At 37.4% G+C, this 23,521-nt stretch overlaps 1 protein-coding gene across 5 annotated transcripts in view; it reads left to right on the top strand.

Annotated features, from left to right (window-relative positions):
* The window catches only part of ARHGEF3 (Rho guanine nucleotide exchange factor 3), a 104,993-nt gene extending 86,185 nt beyond the window's left edge, over positions 1-18,808 (top strand). For 4 of the 5 annotated variants that reach the window (XM_079316688.1, XM_079316687.1, XM_079316689.1 and 1 more), the window contains 9 exons: positions 5,118-5,225; positions 10,084-10,254; positions 11,953-12,015; positions 12,308-12,404; positions 12,510-12,586; positions 13,985-14,242; positions 14,408-14,578; positions 15,556-15,742; positions 16,593-18,808. In XM_079316688.1, the coding sequence (XP_079172814.1) occupies positions 5,118-5,225; positions 10,084-10,254; positions 11,953-12,015; positions 12,308-12,404; positions 12,510-12,586; positions 13,985-14,242; positions 14,408-14,578; positions 15,556-15,742; positions 16,593-16,933 (1,473 nt within the window). In that variant the 3' untranslated portion in view covers positions 16,934-18,808. Of the gene's footprint in view, positions 1-3,333; positions 4,320-5,117; positions 5,226-10,083; positions 10,255-11,952; positions 12,016-12,307; positions 12,405-12,509; positions 12,587-13,984; positions 14,243-14,407; positions 14,579-15,555; positions 15,743-16,592 lie in introns of those variants that run through there. The other variant, XM_079316691.1, reaches the window with a different exon arrangement.
* The last annotated feature ends 4,713 nt before the right edge of the window (positions 18,809-23,521 follow it).

Below are 23,521 nucleotides of genomic sequence, written 5' to 3'. Positions count from 1 at the left end.
TGTTGAAGTTGCTGATAAGAGATGGGAGAGTCAGGTGGAAAAACAATCATAGCAGCAGTGAACATAATTTGCTCTTCACTGGCAGGAAATTAGTGGCTAAGCCCTTGAGGGGCACAGAGTGGAAGAATTTTGAAGTGAGGTACTGGAGCAAGTGAAGACCTTTTATATGGCACCTAGACTACTATTCAGCATGTGTTATCCAGGTCATTGGTTCTGGTGTTCTCAGGGCAATATGGAGGGAATCTGGCCTCATTCTTCTTGTTTCCTTGCTTTCTGTTTGTTCGAAAATGAAAAGCAGTCTTTTGCTAGAGTAAGTTATCCACCAAACTGGGATAATTAAGGTGTGGGTGGTCTTGATTGATAATGTAGCAAAAACTTATTGATACAGTTAAATGGGCTTAACTCTCCTTTGAACTTCGGGAATAGTCCATTCTTTACATGTACTAGTAAAGGAGTATTTTTTTTTCTTTGTTTTGCTGATAGAGAGCACCAAAGTATTACTTTCTTCCCCTAAATAGCCTTCTAGAAGCTTTCATATGTGTAGTGTGTTCTTGTATACAATATAACCATTTTTAATTAGGTGCTAATTTCACTAATAGCATGAACTTAGCTGTCAGTGCATTGCAGCTAATGTGAGTGCCTAATTCTTTACAGGATCTTCTGCTTTAACACACTTCCATGGCTATTTGAATGCTCAGCTTGCCTGGGAGCAGGTGCTGTGTGCTAAGATTCAGGCTTTTTAATCTGTGTGGGTCTGTGCATCAGACCCAAAATGATGATACAAAAGTTACCTTTTTGTCAGGATGTTGTCATTTTGAAAAGACCATATCACAGTTTATACAGCAAGATGTCACTCAGTTCTGCAAGGCAAAAAGACTTAAATTTTACTGAAAAGGGAGCTGGCAGCTGTTAGTCTTCTCAGTATGTCTTCCCAGTAATGCTGTAGTTGGAGCTGAATGCTGCATTTTCCTGCTGCCTCACAGCAGAAGGGTCATTTTTTGAGAGTTATACATTAAAAGATAGAGCTTTCCTTGCTTACTCAGTAGTCTAAACCATTGGGTTAGGGTTTAATATCTAGAAGATACAGGAGACACAATTGTACCTATACATAAAAAGTAAATTAGAACAAAGAAGCAATTGGAAGCCCTGTGTCCTTCATGCCTAGGACTTCTTGTCTGATAGCTTCTCATCTTCAATTAGTGATAATCACTGATTATGCTATGGTGATTAGTCTTTCTTCCCACTAATTCTCCAGAAAGGTATGTTAGAAAAATGTACTAAGAAGAACTCAATATGTGTTTGAAATGTCCACTGTCTGGTATTTAGAACCATTTGTGTTTTGGACATAGATTTGCTTCTTTAATCAGTTTGTTCAGAGTTTCAAATTCTTTCTGCTGCATGTATTCAGGGTACTTGCAGCTAAAATTTTTTCTCTCTGAATTCAAATGTTACCGAAGCAATCTTGAGTTCAAATTTACAGCTCCCTCCAACAGCCATCTGCTCATTGTTCTAGCCTAGTCAGGTATTAATTTGACTTCACTTGACTGTTCAGCCTTTGAAGTTCCTGCACTCATGTTTCCCTCAGCTTTATTTAGCCTTATATCAAATTTAAAGCCCTGTCAGATTAATGTTACTTGTTCACATATACCAGCTCCACATTTTGGAAACTCTGCCAAACTATAGTCTGGGTCTTTTTTTCTAAACTTACTTCCCGTATTGCTTTGGCAAGCCTTCATAACTCTGAAAATACAGTCTAACATGCAATAGTTTCAAAAATCTGAAATATTTTTTTTTAAAAATACCAATCATAATGGCTTTAAAAGTTCAGGCAGCACTTTGTAACTTCTGAATTTTTTGTCATAACTTGGCCTGGTTCCCAGTCTGGACAGGTGATGGTTGTTGCAAATGGATCCAGCCTCTAAATCCTCTCTCTTGATCCCCTCCCAGTTCCCTGAGGTGTGAGGGGGAGGCAGGAGGAGAGGAGCAGTGATGACTTTGGCAGCTCTGATTCTTCTGGGCACACTCAGACCTGGAGTCTGATGTTCTTTCTGCCAGTGCAGTGTGACCTCACTGGAGCCTCCTCATGCTGGCCAGACACAGCTGAACATTCATACCCCAAAGGATTTTATGGCTGTGGGACTTTTGGTTAAGTGGAAAATTGGAGAGTTTTCAGAGACAAATTAGTGAAATAACGAACATATTGGACTAATGTGCAAGTGCAGATTCTGCTCAGTATCTCTGGGTAAAGCAGAACAGTTCACACAGTCTCCTCTTTCCATTTGTTTTGTTGGCTGTGGCAAACACAGTCCTTGGTGAGAAAAACCCCCACCTGTTCAGAAGTTGTCCTTGACTGTGGAATTTTACCCTGTCCAGATTGTTGGCCTCAGTAGTTTGTTCAGCTTCTCTGCAGTGCTGGTTAGGAGAGATGACACAGCTTGAGAATGAGAGTGCTGATGAAAGGGGAGGCAGAGACAGAATGGATGTAGACAGTACAGCAGGAATCCTGTGGTCAAATGTGCAGCTGTTTCAGTATTACTGTCTGACAGTTTTAGAATTGTTCTGGTTGTGCTATATTTTCATTGCACAGTCAAAGCCTTATTTGTACAAACTCCATTTTTCTACAGTAGAAAGGGTGACTCAGTGCTGATGGCTTTTGTTGTAAGACTTCCCTGAATAAAAAGACATCTGGAACACTAAGATTTTATGAGTTTTCACTTCCAACTCAGTATCTTAACCTACCACTCAGTTTCTAATGAAGGGGAAAATAATATTGAGAGTATTCAGAAAAGGTTTTTTCATACTTAAGAACTTAGAATTAACAAGATTTTCTTTCAGAACTTATTGGTAAAAGTGTAAAGTTTCAGGCTTCTGAAGTTATCTGAAGTATAATAATGCTGATTTCTTTCCATAAAATTGAGTCCTAAATTTGGACTGCATATTTAACTGTTCTGAATTCTGGTCAGAATTTTCCATATGAAATCAGGACACAGTGGATTACATGAGGAATTCAAGGTGGGTGCTGACACAGAAGGGCAGGACTGCAGGTATCTGAGCTGTCTTTGCCTGCTGGGAGAACAGCTGGCCTCTAGTGGCTCTTTGCAAGAGGTTCCAGATGATCTTAATAGTGTTTGGTGGTAGCTGAAACTCTTCTTGGAGTTCATCTTTAAAATCAGTTTCTGTTTTCAGTGAGGTTTTGCAACAGGAACATTAGTAAAAATTATACTACCTTAGCACTTTTGTCCTTGAAATGGATGGAGGCAATGGATACCAGAAGAGATAGAGGCATAAAGGAGTAATAATTTCTATTAATCCTAATCCTCCCCTCCCTATCTCCTGGCAAGTGCGTGCAATGTCCCTTTCCAGGTTTGGCTTTGGGGCTGGGGCACTGATGCCTGTGGCCTGTCTGAGGCAGAGCTGCTGGCACAAGCTGTGCTGCTGGCGTGGCTCCGTGTCCTGCACTGCAGTGCAGCACCATTCCTGACCATGGCCCTGCCTTGGGCTGGGCTCTGGCCAGCACTCACAATCATCAGAAACCACAAACAGCCCATGCTTGTGCCCCCAGTTAGAGAAGAATTGCACTGGAATCTCAAAGATTTTTCCTCTTTTTTTGGGAGAAGGGGAGGGGGTGGGGTGCTACTGCTAGAAAGGAGTGTGTGAGTGGTGCTGCAGTGACGTAAAAAATGCTCACTCTGAAACCTGCCTCAAAGTCATGGTTGCTGAAAAGGAGGGGTTATGAATAACAGTGCAGTGATGAAGATAAGGATTTAACTTGCTTTAGACTGCTAGAGTTCTTTACTGCCAGGTGTCATGTGTGATGGAATACATTATTTTTGCTAGAGGGTTAAATACTCTGTCGCTCATCTCAGCTGGATTTATGGATTTCCAGGTCTGCCTGCTGAGAAGTAAATTAAATATGTAGCTGCTTCTCACCTTTCCTCTGTTGCTGCATTAATCGAAGAGAATTTTTCTTGCCAGTAATACAGATGGTGATCATCGCCGCTGAGATTTATTATTATTTGGTATCAAGAAGGATTACAAATCTGCATTATTTCCAGAAGGATTTATATTTCTGAAGAAAAGAATGATAGGCATGCTTCATTTTCTTAAAGCTATGTACAGACAATTGGAGTCATAGCAAACCTACACAAACTTTATAAGCATGGCTGCAAAAAAAAGATGAGCTGCTTTGGGATGTCCTTGAAATATGGTGTTGGATGGGGTTTTTAACTTCACTTGGAAGGTTTGGCTCTTTTTCTGTTGCCTTTTGCATGTGCTGTTCAAGATCCATTAAATGTCAGATGGAGGTTAGGAAGCCAAGGGTAACTGTTCTATTTTTATGTATTTATAATCACTTTTTCCTGTTACGATTTCTGTTAATTTTTTAAAAAATATGTATCTGCAGGACGATTGGCATATTATTTTATTTATACATTACTTTGAGTGCTGTAAAAATATATATAAAACAGAACAACATTGAATTGAGTGTTTATGGTAAATTTTGTTAATTTTTCCTTTATATTTTATGCAAAAAATAAGTGCATGTAAGCATGTTATTAATGTGATTGCCTGTATGTGTGAGTGTTTTCATAAGAATATGCATTCAAAGACAATAAGGTTTAGAGATTCCTGGCTAAGCTATATATTCTGGAAGAAAATTAATTTAACAGAATAGAGTCACATACTGACAGTGCCAGAAGCAAAGGCACAAACAGCATAGCTTATATTTGAAAGCATTCCTTTCAGTGAGAAGATTATCAGAACATGCATTAGCTGCAAGAACACTGCTGAAAATTTGTCCGCTAAGAATGAGTTAAAACAATCAAATTATTTTCTCTTTCTTTGCCTCCCTTCCACTGTTCCTGGCCATGCCAGCTTTTTCATCATTGTATTTTTCAGCTGTTTCCAGGACCTGTATGTACCAGCCAAGAGCAATCTGTCACTGTCAGCATTTGAAACTGCCTTTGTTTATTTACTGCCCTAATTACAGACCAGGTTTGCAAACACTCCTGCTTCAAATGCTTTCTTAGGAAAACCAGCAGAACTGTTAGCAGTCTTTATCTGATTATGCTCACACTCTCCTGACGTGTTTTCTTTCCCTCCTCCTCCCTGTGCTGCAGGAGCCCAGTAACAAACGGGTCAAGCCTCTTTCCCGAGTCACATCCCTGGCCAGCCTCATCCCTCCTGTGCGAGCCACTCCTCTGAAGCGCTTCAGCCAGACTCTGCAGGTAACAGCAGCAATTTCTGCTTCTCCCACACTGCTGCAGCTCCTTCCAGCCTTCCTGGGAGCAGGGATGCACAAGGACACCCCCACTGTCATGTGCCAAACAGGTTTAGGCACCTTGTCACCACAAGGTCACTCAGCTTAAAACTCTCACCTCGAAAAAAACCACTTCTCTATGCAGATAATGAATGTTTTTCACTTACCAGTAAGAAAACTATTGCACCTGCAGCATATAAAAATTGTTTACTAAAGGATTACGGTTGCTTTTTAAATTTGATGAAGAGAATATTCCGTAATGCTTTCTCTTAATGATGCTAGGTTTATTTGAAAATGTTATTTTTGGTATAGTTGGTCAGGTGGGACTGCTGAATTTCCTCCTGTAAATTGAAATTTGACCTTACCTGAATAAAAGATTTAGTGAACAATTGGAAATTTCCAAGTCATTTTCTGATGGTGATGATGAAAACTAATAAAGGACAAACAAATTTTAAATCCAGTTTCTATGATACAGATTAGGTGTGTGATACTGAACATACTTGGAGACTAATGAAACTTTAGTTTTTTTAAAGCATTTGTGCCTTCAAACCTAGAGGTGGCAAAGCATTGGGATGCTCAACTCCTAATTGCAGCTTGGAGCTGCAGCACTGCTCTGGGTCTGGCCCAGAGAGCCACTGTTTCCTCTTTAAAAGGGTTTATGTAAGAAGTCATGTAAAAGATCTAAAGAAATTTATTTAACAAGTGTAATTTCTTCGAGAGGAACTGTAAAAGTAACTTGAATGTGTTAGAAATGTTCCTCAATCAAAATTACCTAAATTAGAGCTTTACCGAAGTTACCTGTTAAGAAGGAAAGAAATAAAACTTCTGAGTCTTTAGAGAAATAAAAAGTCATGGGAAAGAACTCCATTTTTCTGTAGTTGTAATTACCTAGAAAATGGATATTACAGGGTTTTCTGGCATTGGTTTTCCTGTCTTTGGTTGCTGTGATGTTGAAAGAGCAGCTTTCTGCACAGGGCGGGGGGATCAGCCCATGTCTGCACCCCCAGCCTGGCTCGGTGCAGGCAGGGTCTGTGTGACTGGAGCAGAGCTCCCTGTATCCCCTGGGCTCTGTGACTCTCCAGGGGAAACTGGCCCAACAGCACTTCCAGTTGTGAGGAGTGTGGAGAAGGATTTCATTTTGGCTACACTACTGCTGAGCGGAGTGCTTCCCTTTCCTTAGGGAAACACAGCCTTAGGAGCTGTTGGCTTATTTAGGTACCTGTGCTATGTTCTGCAGTGAAAGCCTCTAGGACTGCACAGTGCAGTGTCCAGAACAATATTGTATTTAGTAAAGCTGTTTCAGACAAACCAAAACAACTATCCTTTTATGTATGCAGCAGCAGCTTCCCAAAATGAGAGCTATATGAATGTGTTTAAGGGTAAAATTTGTCAAAAATAGGAGGGAAAACAATGACTTTTTGCAAGTCCTACTGTTGTTCTGTTTTCCTCTGTTCATATTGATCTTAAGAATATATTTTAATTAGCAGATTAAACAGTGATGTTATTTATACCATCTCCTCTATGTGCTTGAAGGAGCTGTGGTGAGAAATCAGCTTCCATGTTTTCTAGATCCTGCTGGTGATGTCCTAGCTGTAAATTGACTTCTTATCTGTTTTTCTCAATAGCTATAGAGCAGGGACAAAAAGACTGACCTTGTGCTCAGGTGTCTCACTTGGAATTACTTAGAAACATTCTGGGAAGTACATGTAGCTATTTCACTTTATTATGTTTTGACATAGCTGTCACTCGGTCTTGAGAACAGTGTAGGCTTCTTTCATTGTGTGATCTCCTGTAAAAAAAAGAAAAAAAAAAGTTAGTTTTCTTACTGGGTGAAATTTATGTATCTTCATTGTTATTTCAGTCAAAACCCCTGTTTCTTCTTTCATTGGTGCTAGATGTTCTGTGTCTGTAAAATGAAGAAAAACTACTGCCATCATCACAACATGCAGAACAAACAACTTCTTCCCCTGAAAGAAAACAAAACAAAGTCAACAGAACATCCATCTAAAAAAGACCACTCCAACAGCATCAGTGAAAGGAGTTAAAAATTCTGAGATTCCTTTATGGAATTTCAAACAAACCTTCTTAGATATTCTTCTAAATAGAAGATACATGTAAGAGGGAAAAAAGCCTGCTTATTGTGTATAATTTTCCTTACCTGTGTACATGTGACTTCCACTTTACATTTAGCATGCAGCATGAGGAGAAACATTTCTCTCTGGGATTTGTGTAGTTTTTTTAAAGATATGTTCTTAGCAACTTTTCATGTTTTGCATATTTTATTGGTTGTAGAAGTACTTGATTTTTTTTGTGTATACTTCACTTTATTCCAATTTTCCATTTATGTTCAATGCTTTTTTCATAAGGATTCCAAGTAAAAAATATTGTAAGCCTTTCAGGTTTTCTTTCTGGACCTTTTTGTTTCTTTATTTGCTTTTGTTATTGACTATTTGTAGTCATTCTGTTCCTGTCATGTAGGGCAGTGTATATCAGCTGACTAATAAAATGCTGTTAGCTTTATCTAACATGCTGCCAGCCACATTCTGTGCAGCTGCAGGACACCTCATGCTAGGCAGGTATTCTTACTTGTTAATCCACCTGGCAATCCAGTTTATTTCATAGCTGCATTTTCAGTCTCTATCAAACTAGACTAATGATTATGATCATCTGCTTGGTCTTACTCACAGCTTGTGCAGTTTGGTTTAAAGCAGAAAATAGATCAGAAAAAGAACTCCAGCTGATGCTGAAGAAAGAAATTGAAGTCTGGCTGGCTTCCTCTGCAGCTTCAGTTTTCATCAGTGTGTCTTGAATATAAGTAGGGAGTCCAAATTACTTTTATCTATATTAGGATGCCAAAAATTTCTAAAAATCCTTCAGAAGAAAATTGACTTTAATATCAGTTCTGAATGCCAGGGCTGTGATCAGTAGTGGCCTTTGCCCAGTACATGAAGTTGTTTGCTTTATTGAAGCTCTAATTAAGGGTTGTTAATTGCATTAATTAACATTGGTAACACATGGACCCTTCAGGAAACAGTCTTATAACAACCAGGGATATGTGTTGCAATCAGAGAAATATGGTAAACAAAATGAGGGGATGTGGATGGATTTTCCCCCAACTCCTTTCATTTTTGAAATTATATGAAAATTTTAATCATCCCTCATGAACATAGTTTTTAAACAGTGTGTGGGACATATTTTTTAAGGAAGACAGAAACCAGGAAAGTATTTATTAAATACTGGAGATATAGAAATGGTCTTTTGACATTCCTGAAGTTCCTTCATAGGATTCTATCACATGATTGATTTTTTAAATTTTTTTTTAATTTTTCCTTTTTGACAAGTGCAAAGTAAAGATAACATCAGAGTATCTTCAAACTTGTTTTAAGGATTTTTTGGTAGAACTTCAGTTTAGGACTCTATTCCACTAATAAATAACCTCAGTCCTGTGTCCCTTATTAAGCAAGGTATACTTTGTCTGGTTAATGAAAAGGCTGATGTATGACAAAATCAATTAAATATATACTTATTGTTTCTAGGTAGCAAAGTGCTAAGCAAGCAGGATTTTGGGGAGTGTGATTTAATATTGAGTCTTTTAGACTCTTTGTGCCCCTACCCAATAAGGCCAGTTTAGGGCTGTGGATAATGGGATGGACTGTTCTGCAGCAGAGAGGAGCATTCTGTCAGTGCAGGGTCACTTTTCCCAAAACATTGCCTAATTTGAGTTTGCTCCATGATTCCTCATTATAGCAAGTGTAAATTAACCATGTAATTTCACATGGGTTTCTGTATCTTCTTAACTCTTGAAGGAAGAGTAGCATCTGACTTGCAGAGTTTTTAGAAGAGGTGTGTGTGTTTATTGTTGAGGTCTTTATCAATTCCAAGTACAACTCAGAATGGCTTCTGTTAAAACACAGATTTTTTTATTTATATCACGTCTTCTGATATGGTAAAAACATAGTATTTGTAGGCTTTGTTTGCATTTCATGAGCTCTTATCTTCAGAGAAGAATTTCAAATATTGTGTTTTGTATATGCTGCTTTCAACCTGGAAATTGAAAGAATTTATTTAGTTTTAAATATTCTTACCCAAGGCAATTGAAAGATTACTTTGTTATGTAAGGCAGGTTTTAAATAATGATAAAAATGTAGAGTATTTCAGCTATGTGAAATAGTTTAAGCATTTCAGAGGTATGACCTCAAAAAGAAGCCTCTCAGCAAAAAAGAAACCTTCTGAAAATAGAGTAGTGAGAGAATAAAGTATCCATCCTTAGCCTGAAATCCTTTTAAGAGTTTACAGACAATTAGAACTTTCAAGTCTTTCCTAAAATTGAATTTGACTGTATTGAAGTTTAGGACCAGACCACACAGTAGATACAGAGATGTTGGTGTACACTGGTGGAGGGTCTAATATTTGCATTAATTCTAAATTTTTGATGAAGCAGATGTGAAATGTATGAGAATTCCTGTCTGTTCACTGTACTGAAACTCTGTATTTGATCAGTTCTGTTAGTTTAGTGTGCTTCATTATCCCTGTAGTACACTCTTGGTGCTTGTATGGGAGTGCACTGCAGAAGTTTTGTACACGTTGAGGACAGGACATGGGCAGAGTTCAGTGCAGGAATAGAGGCCCTACCCTTCCATGAGGATGCATTAAAATAATTTCTCTTGCATTCCCAGTACTAACCATTGCTATGAAGTTCAAAGTAAAACCTAATGAGAGAAGGTTTGTTTGTTGTGCTGAACTATGTGTATGAATTCCTTAGAAAATGAGGAAGGTGAGGGTGTAACATGAAACTGTTGTGACTCAAGCCCAGCTGTCTCTTCCAGCGCTCCATCAGTTTCCGCAGCGAGAGCCGCCCCGACCTGTTCAGCCCACGGCCCTGGTCCCGAAATGTGCCCCCTGCCAGCACAAAGAGGAGAGACAGCAAGCTCTGGAGTGAGACCTTTGATGTCTGTGTCAACCACATGCTTACATCCAAGGAAATCAAGAGGCAAGAGGTATAAATTATGATATGTATATTTTTTTAAACCGTAGATTTCATGTTCAAACGTTGCCTTTAAAGCATGGAGCTGGGAATGCTCATAGGCATTGAGATAGCACTTGAAGAGGTCCTGCAATTAAAATGTGTCACCACCTCCACTAGAAGCAGAATTCCATCTCTAATCTTTAAGACTCAAGCTATTTTAGATTAATGTATTCTTTGTAAAAAACAGCTCATTGTATTTCCATAACAAACCTGAAGTTACATTGCCTTGTGATTGGCAGCATGCATATATGTGTTCTGTCTGACACTTTCTGTAGTCATGGTTGATAGTGTGAGGTGAGGTGCCAGGAACAGGTGTTCATCAGGTGATACAGACACACAAAAATGCAGCATCATTTCCCTTTTCCAAAAGACTGTCTTTGAGGAAGTTTCCTGTGCTAAAAACATGACACACTGATCAAAAGATGTGTCTTCCAAAGCAAAAAAGAAGCATGCTGGTGGTTTTAATGACAAGACAAAGTCTAAATAGTTCATATTATAGTCAACACAGAGCTCCATCAGAATCAAGATGTTTTTATTTTCTAAAGAAACTTCTGGCAGTATCAAGCTTGTAACAATTTCCGTGAGAATATTTCAGGGACTGAGTCATAAATGAAACAACAGTAGTGTCAAGCATTTTTTGTGCAAATTTTAACATTGTACAGGAATTCTTAGGAAATAAATTTGTAATTGAGCACTTCAAAGGCAGCTTACTGAAAAATAAACTGTAGAAATTGTTTGCATGGTGTATAGCAGTCACTGCTGTCTGGGAGCAGGAGCCTTGGTACACCAGATAAGTGAGCTCTATCCCAGCAGGTTGAGCAGGAGGGTTCTGCTGTGTGTTTGTTCCCTTGCTGTGTGCTTTGCTGGGACAGCTGAGCTGCTGCCCATGGGCAGCACCATGGCAAAGCTGCAGGAATGGGTGTTCCTGAGCCCCAGCAATCTGCTCCAGTGAGGGATGGCCTTCCAGGATTTATACTGCTGGAAAGCCTTGACTGTAAAGCAAGGAATTCTAGCCCAAAACATCCTTAACTCTTACTGTACTGTTTAAGGAGGAAATCATGCCATAAGTTAATAACAATGGGGGTCTGATAAACCAGTGAATTAGGGTGGTGTTATTTTTAATCTGCCAGTTTGGAAGTCTCAAATATGCTTTAAGAGGAGTAACTAACATCAGCTGACCATTAACTAGAGTTCAACCTTTGTAACAAAAAATGAACTAGTACCAAAATAAAAGTGTTCAGTACCAAAGAAATGCTTTAAGTAAAATCAGTGTCCTACTTAGTAGAATCTCCTGTAACTTCTGCCAGTGCATGTGTTAAAATGGAGCACAACAGACTTCTGTGCAAGCAGTTGTATCCATGGTTAAGGTACAGTTAAGTCAAAACACCACAATGAAGGTAGTTTTCTACATCTGGGAATACATCATTTTGGGAAAAAAAAAATCTTTGTCTGTTTGAGACAAACTTTCAATCACCATTCTGCTATAGCTGTTTTAAAAAACAATGCACTTGATTCTGTAGTTATGGTATAAAGCCTTTATTTCTGTAGATTTGGCAGAGAAATACTGTTTGATGGTGTTAAGACAGCTGTTCAAAATATAACATCAACCCAGGAAGTAGAGCATAGATTAAATAAAAATATTTTCTAATACTTGTGTCTGTTTTTACAGGCTATCTTTGAACTTTCCCAGGGAGAAGAAGACTTGATAGAAGATCTGAAGTTGGCAAAAAAGGTATGTTTAAAAAACAAAACAAAAAATCAAACCACAGCAAAGAGTACTAATTGGTTCATAACATATTTAAAACAATCTTTGTTTTTTATAATTGCTAAGACAGTAAAAGAGGAAAAAATCCAAAGCATATTTCAATCTTCCCATTCTTTTTGAAACACTTAAGTGTGCTGCCATTTTTTTTTTAAATATAGAATTGATAGTTTAATATATGGTTATGAAGCTTATAGGGAGCACTAAATTCTGTAATGATTTTTTCAAATAATAAACCACAAATGTTTGGTTTTCTTTCCAGGCTTATCATGATCCAATGCTTAAACTTTCCATAATGACAGAGCAAGAGTTGAATCAAATTTTTGGAACACTGGACTCTCTAATTCCTCTGCATGAAGGTAAAACTCAAATAGTCTTTGACTGTCTGCATAATTATAGCACTTAGATTTAAATTCAAGTTTATTAAAGTGAGGTTTCTCTTCTTTTTTTCTGTTCACTTTCAGATCTTCTTAGGCGACTTCAAGAAATCAGGAAACCTGATGGATCAACAGATCATGTTGGCCACATCCTCGTGGGTTGGGTAAGGCAGAGTTTATAACCAATTTTGGGACTTTAGTTTGGAGCTGTAATGTAGTTTTTCTCAGACAATTTCCTTTCTATAACATGTCAAAAAGATATTCTCAAAATACTTTTAAAAGGTAGCAACTATTTATAGACATGATAGAATAATTTCTCTTTTCAGGGATTTTCCATGAAAAGATTTAGACTGGGATTTTTTTTTTTAAAGCTTTTGCTATTCAGGAGTTGAGCACTATTTAATATACTTTAAATAAAAATCAAGAGTCAGACTAGAGGTTTCTTTTTATGTAGATCCTTTAAGAATCTGCCCCTGTTCCTGTTCTGCTTTCCTTGGAAAGTCAGACAGGGACACAAGAGAGATGTTGTTGCCTCATAAAAGATAAAGTAGATAGGTTCACATTCACTAGCATCCAACAGCATAAACACTGAAAATAGCTTTTGTTTGTTTTGTTGATAAAATTGTTCACTGTAATCAAAAAGAGTTATTTTTTGTTTTAGATATGTGTGAGAAGTATGCTTTTAAGTAAATGTAAGTAATGAAATTTAGCAGGGAAAAGAAGGCTTAATTCCTTTTAAGGAATTTAGCAGCTTTATGTGAAAGTGTGACCTATGGTCAACAAGAGAAGCATTATATAATGTATATAATGCAAATAGATAATTATAAATTATTTGTAAATGTCAGAACAATCTCAGTTTGCTTTGCATAAAGGAATTGAAAATATGTTTTCTGATGTGTGTTGAACATCAGTAAACTTCTCTTGGTTCAAATATATTCAAGTCTAATTTCCTTTTTTTGAAAGATTTTGCATATTTGGGTGTTAATACAGAAGGTTTTATAAATGTATATATTGCTCTAATCAACAGGCAAGTTATTTTTTTTTCAGATTTATATATATATCTACAGTTTTGTCATCTTAGTTTGGTCAGGGTTCCTGAGTGCAATATAGAAATTAGATTGTAGAAATTTGCTGATCAGAAAGAAGGCCAGGTTTGGGAGTACTCATTCCTAGGCTTTCATTTCCATTCATAATTAAGGCCAGGCTTCTCTGCTCAAGTGTTGTCTGCACTAAACAGTGCTCAGCCTTAAGTAATTTATATTTTTAATGCTTTACAATAGTAATGGAGTTCTATCTGTAGGATCTGAGTGATCAGCAACTGCTTCTAAATTACTTAAATGTAAAATAAGGTGGTCTGAGGACCCTTGTAAAAGTTATTTGTTGGAAACATTACATCAATAATCATTATCAATAACATTATCAGAAACTTTATCAATAAACTGTGGATAAATCTCCAGCTAAAAGAGTCTCAGCATGAATTCTGATGTCCTGAATCACCTCAACCTTTCAGTGCAGGAATTAGTGCTTTGCTTCAGCTACAGAATAATGAATTCTTTCCTCAGCTTCCATGCCTGAACTCCTATGACAGCTACTGCAGCAATCAAGTGGCAGCCAAAGCTTTGCTGGATCACAAGAAACAAGATCACAGAGTGCAAGATTTCCTGCAGCGCTGCTTGGAGTCTCCTTTCAGCCGCAAGCTGGACCTCTGGAATTTCCTTGACATCCCTAGAAGCCGTTTGGTGAAATACCCACTGCTGCTCAGAGAAATTTTAAGGCACACACCAAATGATCATCCAGATCAACAGCATCTGGAAGAAGCTGTGAGTTATTGTTGGGTTTGGGGTCTTTTAGCAGATTATAGCCATTTTAGTTTATTAGTGAATTAAGGGACGCTACATATAAATATTTGCTTTTTTATATTTTATGAACAGTTGAATAGTGGATTCTGTAATTAAAATTCACATGTTTTTATTGTGTTTCTGCAGATAAATATAATTCAGGGCATCGTGGCTGAAATCAACATAAAGACTGGTGAATCTGAATGCCAGTATTACAAAGAGAGACTTATTTATCTTGAAGAAGGCCAGAGGGATTCATTGATTGATAATTCACGTGCTGTGTGTTGTCATGGAGAACTGAAGAACAACAGGGGAGTGGTAAGGAATAAATATTTTGTAATAAATAACTTTAAAAGATATCTTCATTTTGCATGACAGCTAAAGAGCTGTGAGCATGCACAGAGAACCATCCTTCTCTAATATATAGGAAGTTGATAAATATTAATATATATATATAACACTAATCTTTTTTGTTATTAGTAAAGTATCTACATAAGAAGATAATAAGACTATATGTATCTCTCTTATGGAGTCTAACAGTATCTTGGTTAAGTTCAATTGGATAAGATCAATTTCAATACTTGCAGGTAAAAAACCCCAAATTTCTGGTCTCAGAGATGTTATATTAATGTCTATAAAGAACACACAAAATGTACCAACAAATTTTAAATTTGTCAAAAGCTGTGATTATTCAAAGTGCTTTACTTGATTCCTTGTTGAGATCAGGGTTAATTTAATGACCAGAGAAATTTGTTACTTTGAATTCCAGTCCCTGAGACACTGCACTACAGAAAAGTTTCACATCTGAGCTTTCAGTTAAAAAGAAAAAAAAAAAAAAGATATTATATTAGTAGAATAGAACTTAGTCTTTCCTGGATTTTTTCCCCCTCAGTGTTAAATAGAACTTTCAAATGGATACACAATGAAAAAGGATTTTTTTTTCATTACTGACACTAATGGAAATATGACACTTATGGAAATAGATTAAACTTAGAGACAATTTATTCTAAAAAGCAACAAAGGAAGCAGTTCTTTTTCTCAGCTCTGGAACTGCTTCTAAAGAGCATGTTTATGCATACAGTGGAAGGGTCCTCTTTCACCACACAGCTGAGAGGGAAAGATGAAAGAGGTGCTGTTCCCTGCTTCACCTGATGAAGGTCAGGCAGGTAGTTTAATCCCAAATTAGCAGGAACAAACTGGTGATTTTCATCTTTCCGGTGAACTTAATTTGTTAATTTGCTTAATGATGTTCCAAGAAAGGAATAATGCTATATTTCCCACAAATCTTTGCCCAGAAACTGCACGTGTTCCTCTTTGAGGAGGTGCTGGTGATCACTCGGGCCGTGAGCCACAACGAGCAGCTCTGTTACCAGCTGTACCGGCAGCCGATCCCCGTCAGGGAGCTGCTGCTGGAGGACCTGCAGGACGGGGAGGTGCGCCTGGGCGGCTCCCTGCGAGGAGCATTCAGCAACAATGAGAGAAGTATGGCAACAACCTGCTGTGTTTGCTCATGCAGGGTCTTCATAACCTGTAGATAGCTGTCAGTGGGACATTAGAATGTTCTCTCTAAAATTAACATTATCTCTATCCAGCATAGAGAATTTTGTTTCACATGGGTTTATTGTGTACTAAGTTGTTTCTTTTAGATTCTTTCTCAAAGCTCACTATATTGATAATAGAATTTCTCCACACACTTGCTCCTGTACTGAATTGAGAGGGGAAGAGCATACAGACTGTAGTGGCAAAACTGTGTATTTTGAAATGTTAGCTTCAGCTGTTTTGCCTTTCCTTGTACTGGAGACACTGATTGTTATTCCATAGCTCTTAAAGCCAGCAGATACTGTAGTACTCAGGATCAAGACTGTTTATCTCCTTCCAGTTAAGTCTATTGTGAAGATACTTTTGCTATTACAAGGATCCTTAAATCTTATTTGGTCGAAACTTCAAGGAGTTTTTGTATGTATGCACTGTATTAATGAAGTAAATGGAAGAGATGAGGCAGTGTTTGGCTGGTGCAAGGGTGAAGGTTCTGGAAATCCACTTTGCAGAGAAGTAGGAGGAGAGGCATTAAAGTCTAGGAGAAGCCTTAATCTGATTCACTTTAAGATTTATGGATAGCTCATGCATGGCAGAACCAAAATGATTTAATCAAGCAATATGAAGTTACTAGAAGTGCTTGTGGTGTTCTGTGCTCTTCTCCCAGAAACAAGGAGATAGCTAGACTCTTCTCTTGGGTCTCCCATGGTCTTAGATTGTGCAGGTTCTGTTACTTTGATTATAAAATCCAATCAGCCACAGCATTCAGGGGTTTGATATGTGTTGTTTCTTTCAGTCAAAAACTTCTTTCGAGTGAGCTTCAAAAACGGATCCCAAAGCCAGACTCACTCTCTGCAAGCCAATGACTCCTTCAACAAGCAGCAGTGGCTGAACTGTATCCGGCAGGCCAAGGAGAAGGCTGCGTGTGCTGGCAGGGCTGGGGGGCTGGAAGCACCTTCCCTTGTGCCACCCCAGGGACGCAGAGGGGCGCAGGGAGAGGCTGCCCTGGAGCAGATGGAGCAGTCAGACTGTGAGTCAGACTGCAGCATGGACACCAGCGAGCTCAGCGCCGACTGCGAGCGCATGGAGCAGACGAACTCTTGGGAGAGCGAAAAGCAAATAGAAACCAACGTTTGACAAAAACTTAGAGTTTGTGGAAGAAAACCTGTCTCTTACCTGTACAGTATTTGCATTCCGTACATGGAACCGGTTGGAGAAGCACTTTTAGAATGTTTTTTGTGACAATGTCAATGCAGTTCTTGTATTTGTTCCTGTGAGTGTCGTACTGTAACTGCCCATCTGTATAAGCTGGAATCTCTTGCAACTCATGCCCTGTGATTATATTCCATAAACACCCAAGGTGGATGAAAGAGGTACTTGACCAGTTATTCTCAATGTCCTGCTGTAAACAGAATCTCTAAACTACTGTTTATATATCTGCATTACATAAATAACTTTTGCTAATTTTTAACTACTTTATTTGCCCTTTAAAGGGGGAGCTGAAGATGTGGACTTAATATGAAATTTCAGGATGGGTATCAAGATAAGTTTTCTTAAAGGCATGGAAAGAAAAGGTAGTTTCTTGGAACAAAAGAGAAAACTGTCTTGCAATAACCTATCCAAACTCCTGTGGTATTAAATCAACAAGAGCTATAAACAGCGGGCCATGGAACCAGGGACTCTTTAGGGATTTATTTTTCAAAATGAAGCACTGTCCTAAGATCCAGCAGTCAAACTTACTAAAATCTGGACATTTCAAATGATCAGCATAGTAAGATGATTTATTCTTCAAAGCATGTAATGCTAAAAATAATCAACTGAAAAAACCACAACCAAACCTTTACAGCCAGCACTGAATTGAATTAAATGCTGAGAATACTGGATGTTTGTAAATAAGCTGGTAATTTGCTTTCAGTGCCACATATATATAAATATATATATTATCCCAAAAAGAATAAGAATGGAAAGGAGCTTTTGCTTGTGAATAGGCCCTCTTCAGCATTTTGCACTCCACTGACCTCCACTGTTGGTTTTAAGCACCACTAATGTTAAAACGTTTAATTTTCTGTAAATGTCTGTTTACAATTACATGTAGTTGGTTTTTAAAACTAAGTGATGATTTTATATAAATGGTGCTCTACAAATACCCTGTGGGATTATGTAGAGAGAGTTTAAACAAAAAGGGAATTGTTTGTTCTTTAGGGTGTATTACATTCTTTTTACTTTCCTCAAGTTTTCTTTTAAAAGTTTTTGTTGCATTTACTTTTGTACTGTAATTGGAATAGTTACTGTGTTTTCTGGTGGCTGATTTAACCTACTCATTATGATGAGAAGCAGATGAGTCACTTAAATGCAGTCTAAAATACACAGTTGAGCATCCTGTTATTTTTCAGGAATCCCTGGGTAGTATTTTATTTCTTACTGTAAGAAATGGCAGTGCTGTATGATATATTACAAATTTTAAATGATTCTTGGTATTACACAAGATAACCTGTGTGAAGTACTTGTGACAACAGAAGCAGAAAAACTGCTAAGTTATTGCCAAAAATATTTTTCTTGTGTTCTACAAGTTTACATAAAATTTACTAAGTATCTTACATATATATATGCTGATGTGGATTACAGAAATCAGTGTGACAAGATGATAAACAATATAAAACAAGGTATTTTTATTTTTTAAAAAATGGCATTTTTACCCTATAGAACATATTTCTGTATTTATAGTTTAAAAAAAAAAAAAAACAAAAAACAATTTTCTTTTCTGTTTCAGGCTTTGTAATTTATTTCAACTGCTTCATTTTTAGATCTGAATGAGTATACCAGTGAAGATGAAAGGAAAATTTGCAGAAGAAAAGGCATAGGGAAGTTGTTCAGTAAAAATGTTGAAAAAGAGCAAAAAGCATGTAAAATGTTCAGATAGAGAAGAATGAATGAATGTGTGTATTGACTTTTTTTTTTTAATACTGGCCTTAAATTTTTCTGGAAGCATTTCAAATAAATTACATTAAACCATCTTGATTTTACTCGGTTTGGTTGGTTGTGCAAGAAGACTACAAAAATATTTCAGTGGTACATACAGTAAGGCTTTAATGTAAGGTTGTATTTTGTTTCTTATAAAGTAGTACATGTTTGGATCTAATTTGCTAAATGCACAGCAGTAACAGAAACAAGACACTGCACTCAGTTCACCATATTCCCCAAAGTTCTGTATTATATAATTAATTAAGTAGGTGGAACAAAAATTTACTGTCCTGTCATCCTAATTCCTTGTGGGTCACAATTGAAATTATTAGTTTTGGGGTATTCAGAAATCACCAACCATCCAGGAGATCTCAGAACATTAATTTGTGTTTGTTTAGTATAATTTAGCCACCCACTCACTGTTCAGCATTCTGGAGTGCAAGTGTTTTGGCTGTGCTTTGTAGTGACATGCACTTAGCTACTGATTGATCTCATAAACCCTAATGATGTTGCATTTTTCTCTTCAAATCATCCCAAGGATTAAGCTTTCCAGTTAAGGAATACTCATATCACGCTGGATTTGGTAAGCTTGTTTTAGTTATAGCACTTCTAAAATGCCACTGCCTTTGAAAGGATGACTTTTGATTGTGGCAGGAGGGTGGTGGTGGAGGGGTGGTGTGGGCTTGGGCAATAAAATGTACCAAAAGAATGGGTAAAATGTAAAATAATGAGTGTGAAGTTAAGAGGAAGAATCATATACATAAAAATGTTGTGGTAATTGTCAGTTAGTACTTCTGGTGTCCAGAGGGGAGTCTGAGAGATTGCAGCAGGGAAGAGGCAAGAGGCAGTGAAAAGCCTGAGGTGTCAAGTGTTTCCAAGATCACCATGAGGAGATGGCAAGATGAGGAGAGGGATGCAGACACTCATCTAAACCTGAGCACGAGCACTCTGGATCTCACCTCAGGGAAAAGAGGGTGAGTGACGAGCTGTCCTGCACTCAGGAGCAGGATGGCAGTGGTCTGAGGGGGCAGATCCATCCCTTTGTGGCAAATCTTAACAACCTGTTTGCTGTTCTGCTCCTGGTGAGCAGAATTAGTGTAGCTGTAGTTTATGAAAGACCTGATGGACCAGAATCAGTCAAGGTAAAAGCAGAAATTGTCTTGACTGAGAAAGAAAGGTAAGCAAAGAGAATGGCCTTGGGACTCTCTGAACTGTGTGGGTACTCTGAGACTACAACACAAAACTGAACTGTCTGTGGCCTTTGTTTCCCTTGATTTGCTCTGCAGCACAGACAAGAACAAAGCCAGGATGACAATGGGAACCCGAAGGTCTGTAATGAGACACCAGGAACAGTAAGTTTGAGATGCATGAAGCTCAGTACTAACAATCAGTTGCTAGAATCTGGGTAAGGATAAGGGTAGAAGTATTTCTGCTGTTTAGCACAACCCACCTGAACCAGGGCTTCTGCTTTAGGAATGCTTCTGTGACAGTGGGAACCAGGTCGCTTGAAGTTTCACAGAATTTCTAGAATTTGAAAGCTGTATCAGAACTTTCAGGCAGCAGTTTAATGAATTAGATTTTTTGATAAAAATTATGTTTTATGGTGATGCTGCTTTGCACTTGGACAAATCTTGATTCCCAGGATCTAACAGAGTCTGAAACCAAGTTCCACATATCTATAAGATGATTTGTTTCATTTTAAAAGGGGGTTTCAGATCAAGAATGGGCAGCTCTTCCATATTTACTGTTTATTCATGAATACTGGTTTTAAAATACTACAATGTGTTCTACAGGTTTGTGCTGCCATCTCTTGGAAATAATGATGTAGTTTCACAGCTGATTTGTTTACACAAAATTTTAAATATTTTAAGATATTACATGTATTAATTACAAAATGAAAGTATTAAAAAATACAAGTAGATATTTTCAGTCTTTTACAAAAGATTGCTTATTTGTTAGTAAAAAAAAAAAAAAAAGTACGAGGTGAATTTTTGCAACAAATTCCTGGTTTTGCAGAGACAGGTCAAGACTAGTGCCCTCTTCTGTCTCACCTTTTAATATCATAGGTATATTTTCTCCATGGCTGGTAAAGGATACTGAAGTTCTTTCCAAGTGTATAAAAAGGTTCTGTTTCCGAGTTTTCCAAAGGTTTCTTTGCATGGTCTAGGAAGAAAGATTAATTATACAGTTCTTCTATCCTTGATCTCCTGGCACCTGGAATTTAGTAGGCACAAAATTAGCTCTTAAACTTTTGAAGAAATTAGATATGTTTTGTATCATTAGAGTAATTAGGGGAAGTAAAATAGTAATTTGTGGTTATCTAACTTGTAACAATATACTCAGATTGGTTAATTTCAAATCTCTAATTTGGTTTTCAAATTTTTAAATTTGCATTCATAAGGGGATACTGAAGTAATGTCTGGAGGAAGCACCTAAGTTTGCTCCTTAAGCATGCAACCCTCCTTTGTTTTACTTTGTGGCTCTTAATCTGATCTAAATCTGTATTACTAATGTGTTAAAAATCATCTGATTTCAGAATCAAAGGGATCTGCAGCTGCTTTGTACTGGGGTGGAAAACCACTTGGTGCAAGCCCAGGAGTCATGGTCAAATGCTTGGCAAGTACCAAAAACCACAGAAACCAGAAACTAGAGAGAGAATAAGGTGACAGATTTTATAACATTTCTTTTGACTTCAGAGTATTCTGAAGTAACTTCCTACTGTGGTTTTTTTTTTTGCTGAACTGTTGTTTTGTGAACTGAGATTCCTTGTACCTGTTTGATATCTATTGGGATTTAAGGTGCACAGTGTGATGCAGTGATCTGGAATTGCTGGAGCATTTATCACTTGGTACCAAGTAATTTCTGTGATAATCTCTCCCAGTCTTAGGTTAGTTAATATAGAAAAATAATTCTGTACAACTGCAAAGACATATCTTGTTAAAGCAAGTGATGAAGAAAATTTTGTGTGCTGCTTAGCAAATAAGCAAGACTTCAGAGATTTGGTTCAAGAATCAATCAGCTGAACTGCTTGTGTACTGAAGACGTGCAGAGTCTGAAAGTGATTTTTAGCAGCTCTACCAATGCAAAATTCATAAAGCAATTTGACATTTTTAGAGATATATTATGGATTTTAGAGATATATTATGGATTAACACAGCCTTAAATGGGACCAGATTGGTATTTCCATTTTTTCTTGCATATAGAATTTCTCTTTAAACAAGATAAAACACAGCAAAGTTATTTCAATTATATATCAGTACATCTGTAATATTCTCTTTGCCACTACTGAATCCTCACAGAGGCAGGACATCAGATTCTCAGGGAATTCTCTTAATTTATCCCTAGGATTAACACTGCATTTGTGGGGTTTATTACCTGTAGATAATAGAACATCATGTTTCAGCAGTTAGATAAATATTGGGTGTTATGTTTCTGTAATTTATGTAAATTATAGTTACAAATACTAATTACCCTATTTGAGCTTGCTGGGTCCCCAAACACTTCTAAGAACTACTAATAATTATTAGCTTATCTTCTTTTAACACCCTGGAGGCTACCACTAGCACCAGGCCATTTGTGAGCTGATAGGTTATTTATATTTTCTGGTTTACAGCTAATCTAAAAGGAGTTTAATAAAATAAAAGGACCAGATGAAAATACCTGTTCCTTGCACACCTTGCAAGCATGAAAACTTCCAATTTTTAAGGTCAGTGGCTGCTTTCAAGGTGACTTGTGAATAGCTACAGTTATGGGGATTGAAGGTAATTGGTATGAATGAATATGTGCATATGAATATATGAATGAATAATGAATATATGCATCTGTTCAACAACTACAGCACTAGTATACTTTTCACAAAGAAACCAAATGATGGGCTTTTACTGTTTTGTTAGTGTTATAATTGACATTCTATTTGTCCAATTGATCAAACAACAAGATTAAATTTAGCAGCAATTTTTTTAATAACAGCAATTGTATGTGAATGAATACAACCAAAGTATATTAGATACATATATTTGAGTATATACAAAATTTGGCAGTGAGTAATTTAGTATAATTGAGGTTCATATAAAGCATAACCAAAACTGACCAAGGGTATGGGGAGGGGCCTACCCTTCCTCATGTACCAAACAATCATGCCAAGAATCCCACTTACATACTATATGCTAGTACATGTTAATACAGAATTTTCTGGAAAGCTCCTCCTAGTTTCTATTCCTAAAATCCACGTCACTAGGTTGTGTTGTGCATGCTTCACCAGTAGTCGGGAGTCTCTCATCCTTTCAGGGCTCTTATTTCCTATGAAGGCTCCTTGCCTCATCAGTGTCCACTATGTAACCCTGCAGGTAGTGCAGGCACCCTAAGCTTTGATTATGTTACTAAGCATGTGTTCCCACAATAAACCTTATTCGAGTTCCATGCCTGGAATCATCCCCATTTGGCTCATTCCAAGGTCAAAACTTTTTATTTTAGATGCTGCTTATCAAACCTACATCCTTCCACTCCTCCCATCTAACATCTGGAGGATTTAATCCGCTTTGTCTCACCATTTTTTTTTTTCTTTTTTCTTTGTAACAATTATTTTTTTATTGACGTGAGTACAGTTTTGCTAATATAATTACAATTTCATTAGCACAAATCACATTTATCAAACTAGTTACTTGTAAAGCTAAAATCTGGTATTTTAATTTCCTAGGCACTGCAAGAATGGTTATTTTCAGCAGCTGCTGTTCATTTAAATGCATTCCTGGGAGCTGCCAAAGA

The sequence above is a fragment of the Erithacus rubecula genome (assembly GCF_903797595.1).
Source record: "Erithacus rubecula genome assembly, chromosome: 13".
NCBI classification, from domain to species: Eukaryota; Metazoa; Chordata; class Aves; order Passeriformes; family Muscicapidae; genus Erithacus; species Erithacus rubecula.
The sequence above is the reverse complement of the archived record's forward strand: the minus strand, read 5'-3'. Positions and strand labels throughout refer to the sequence as shown.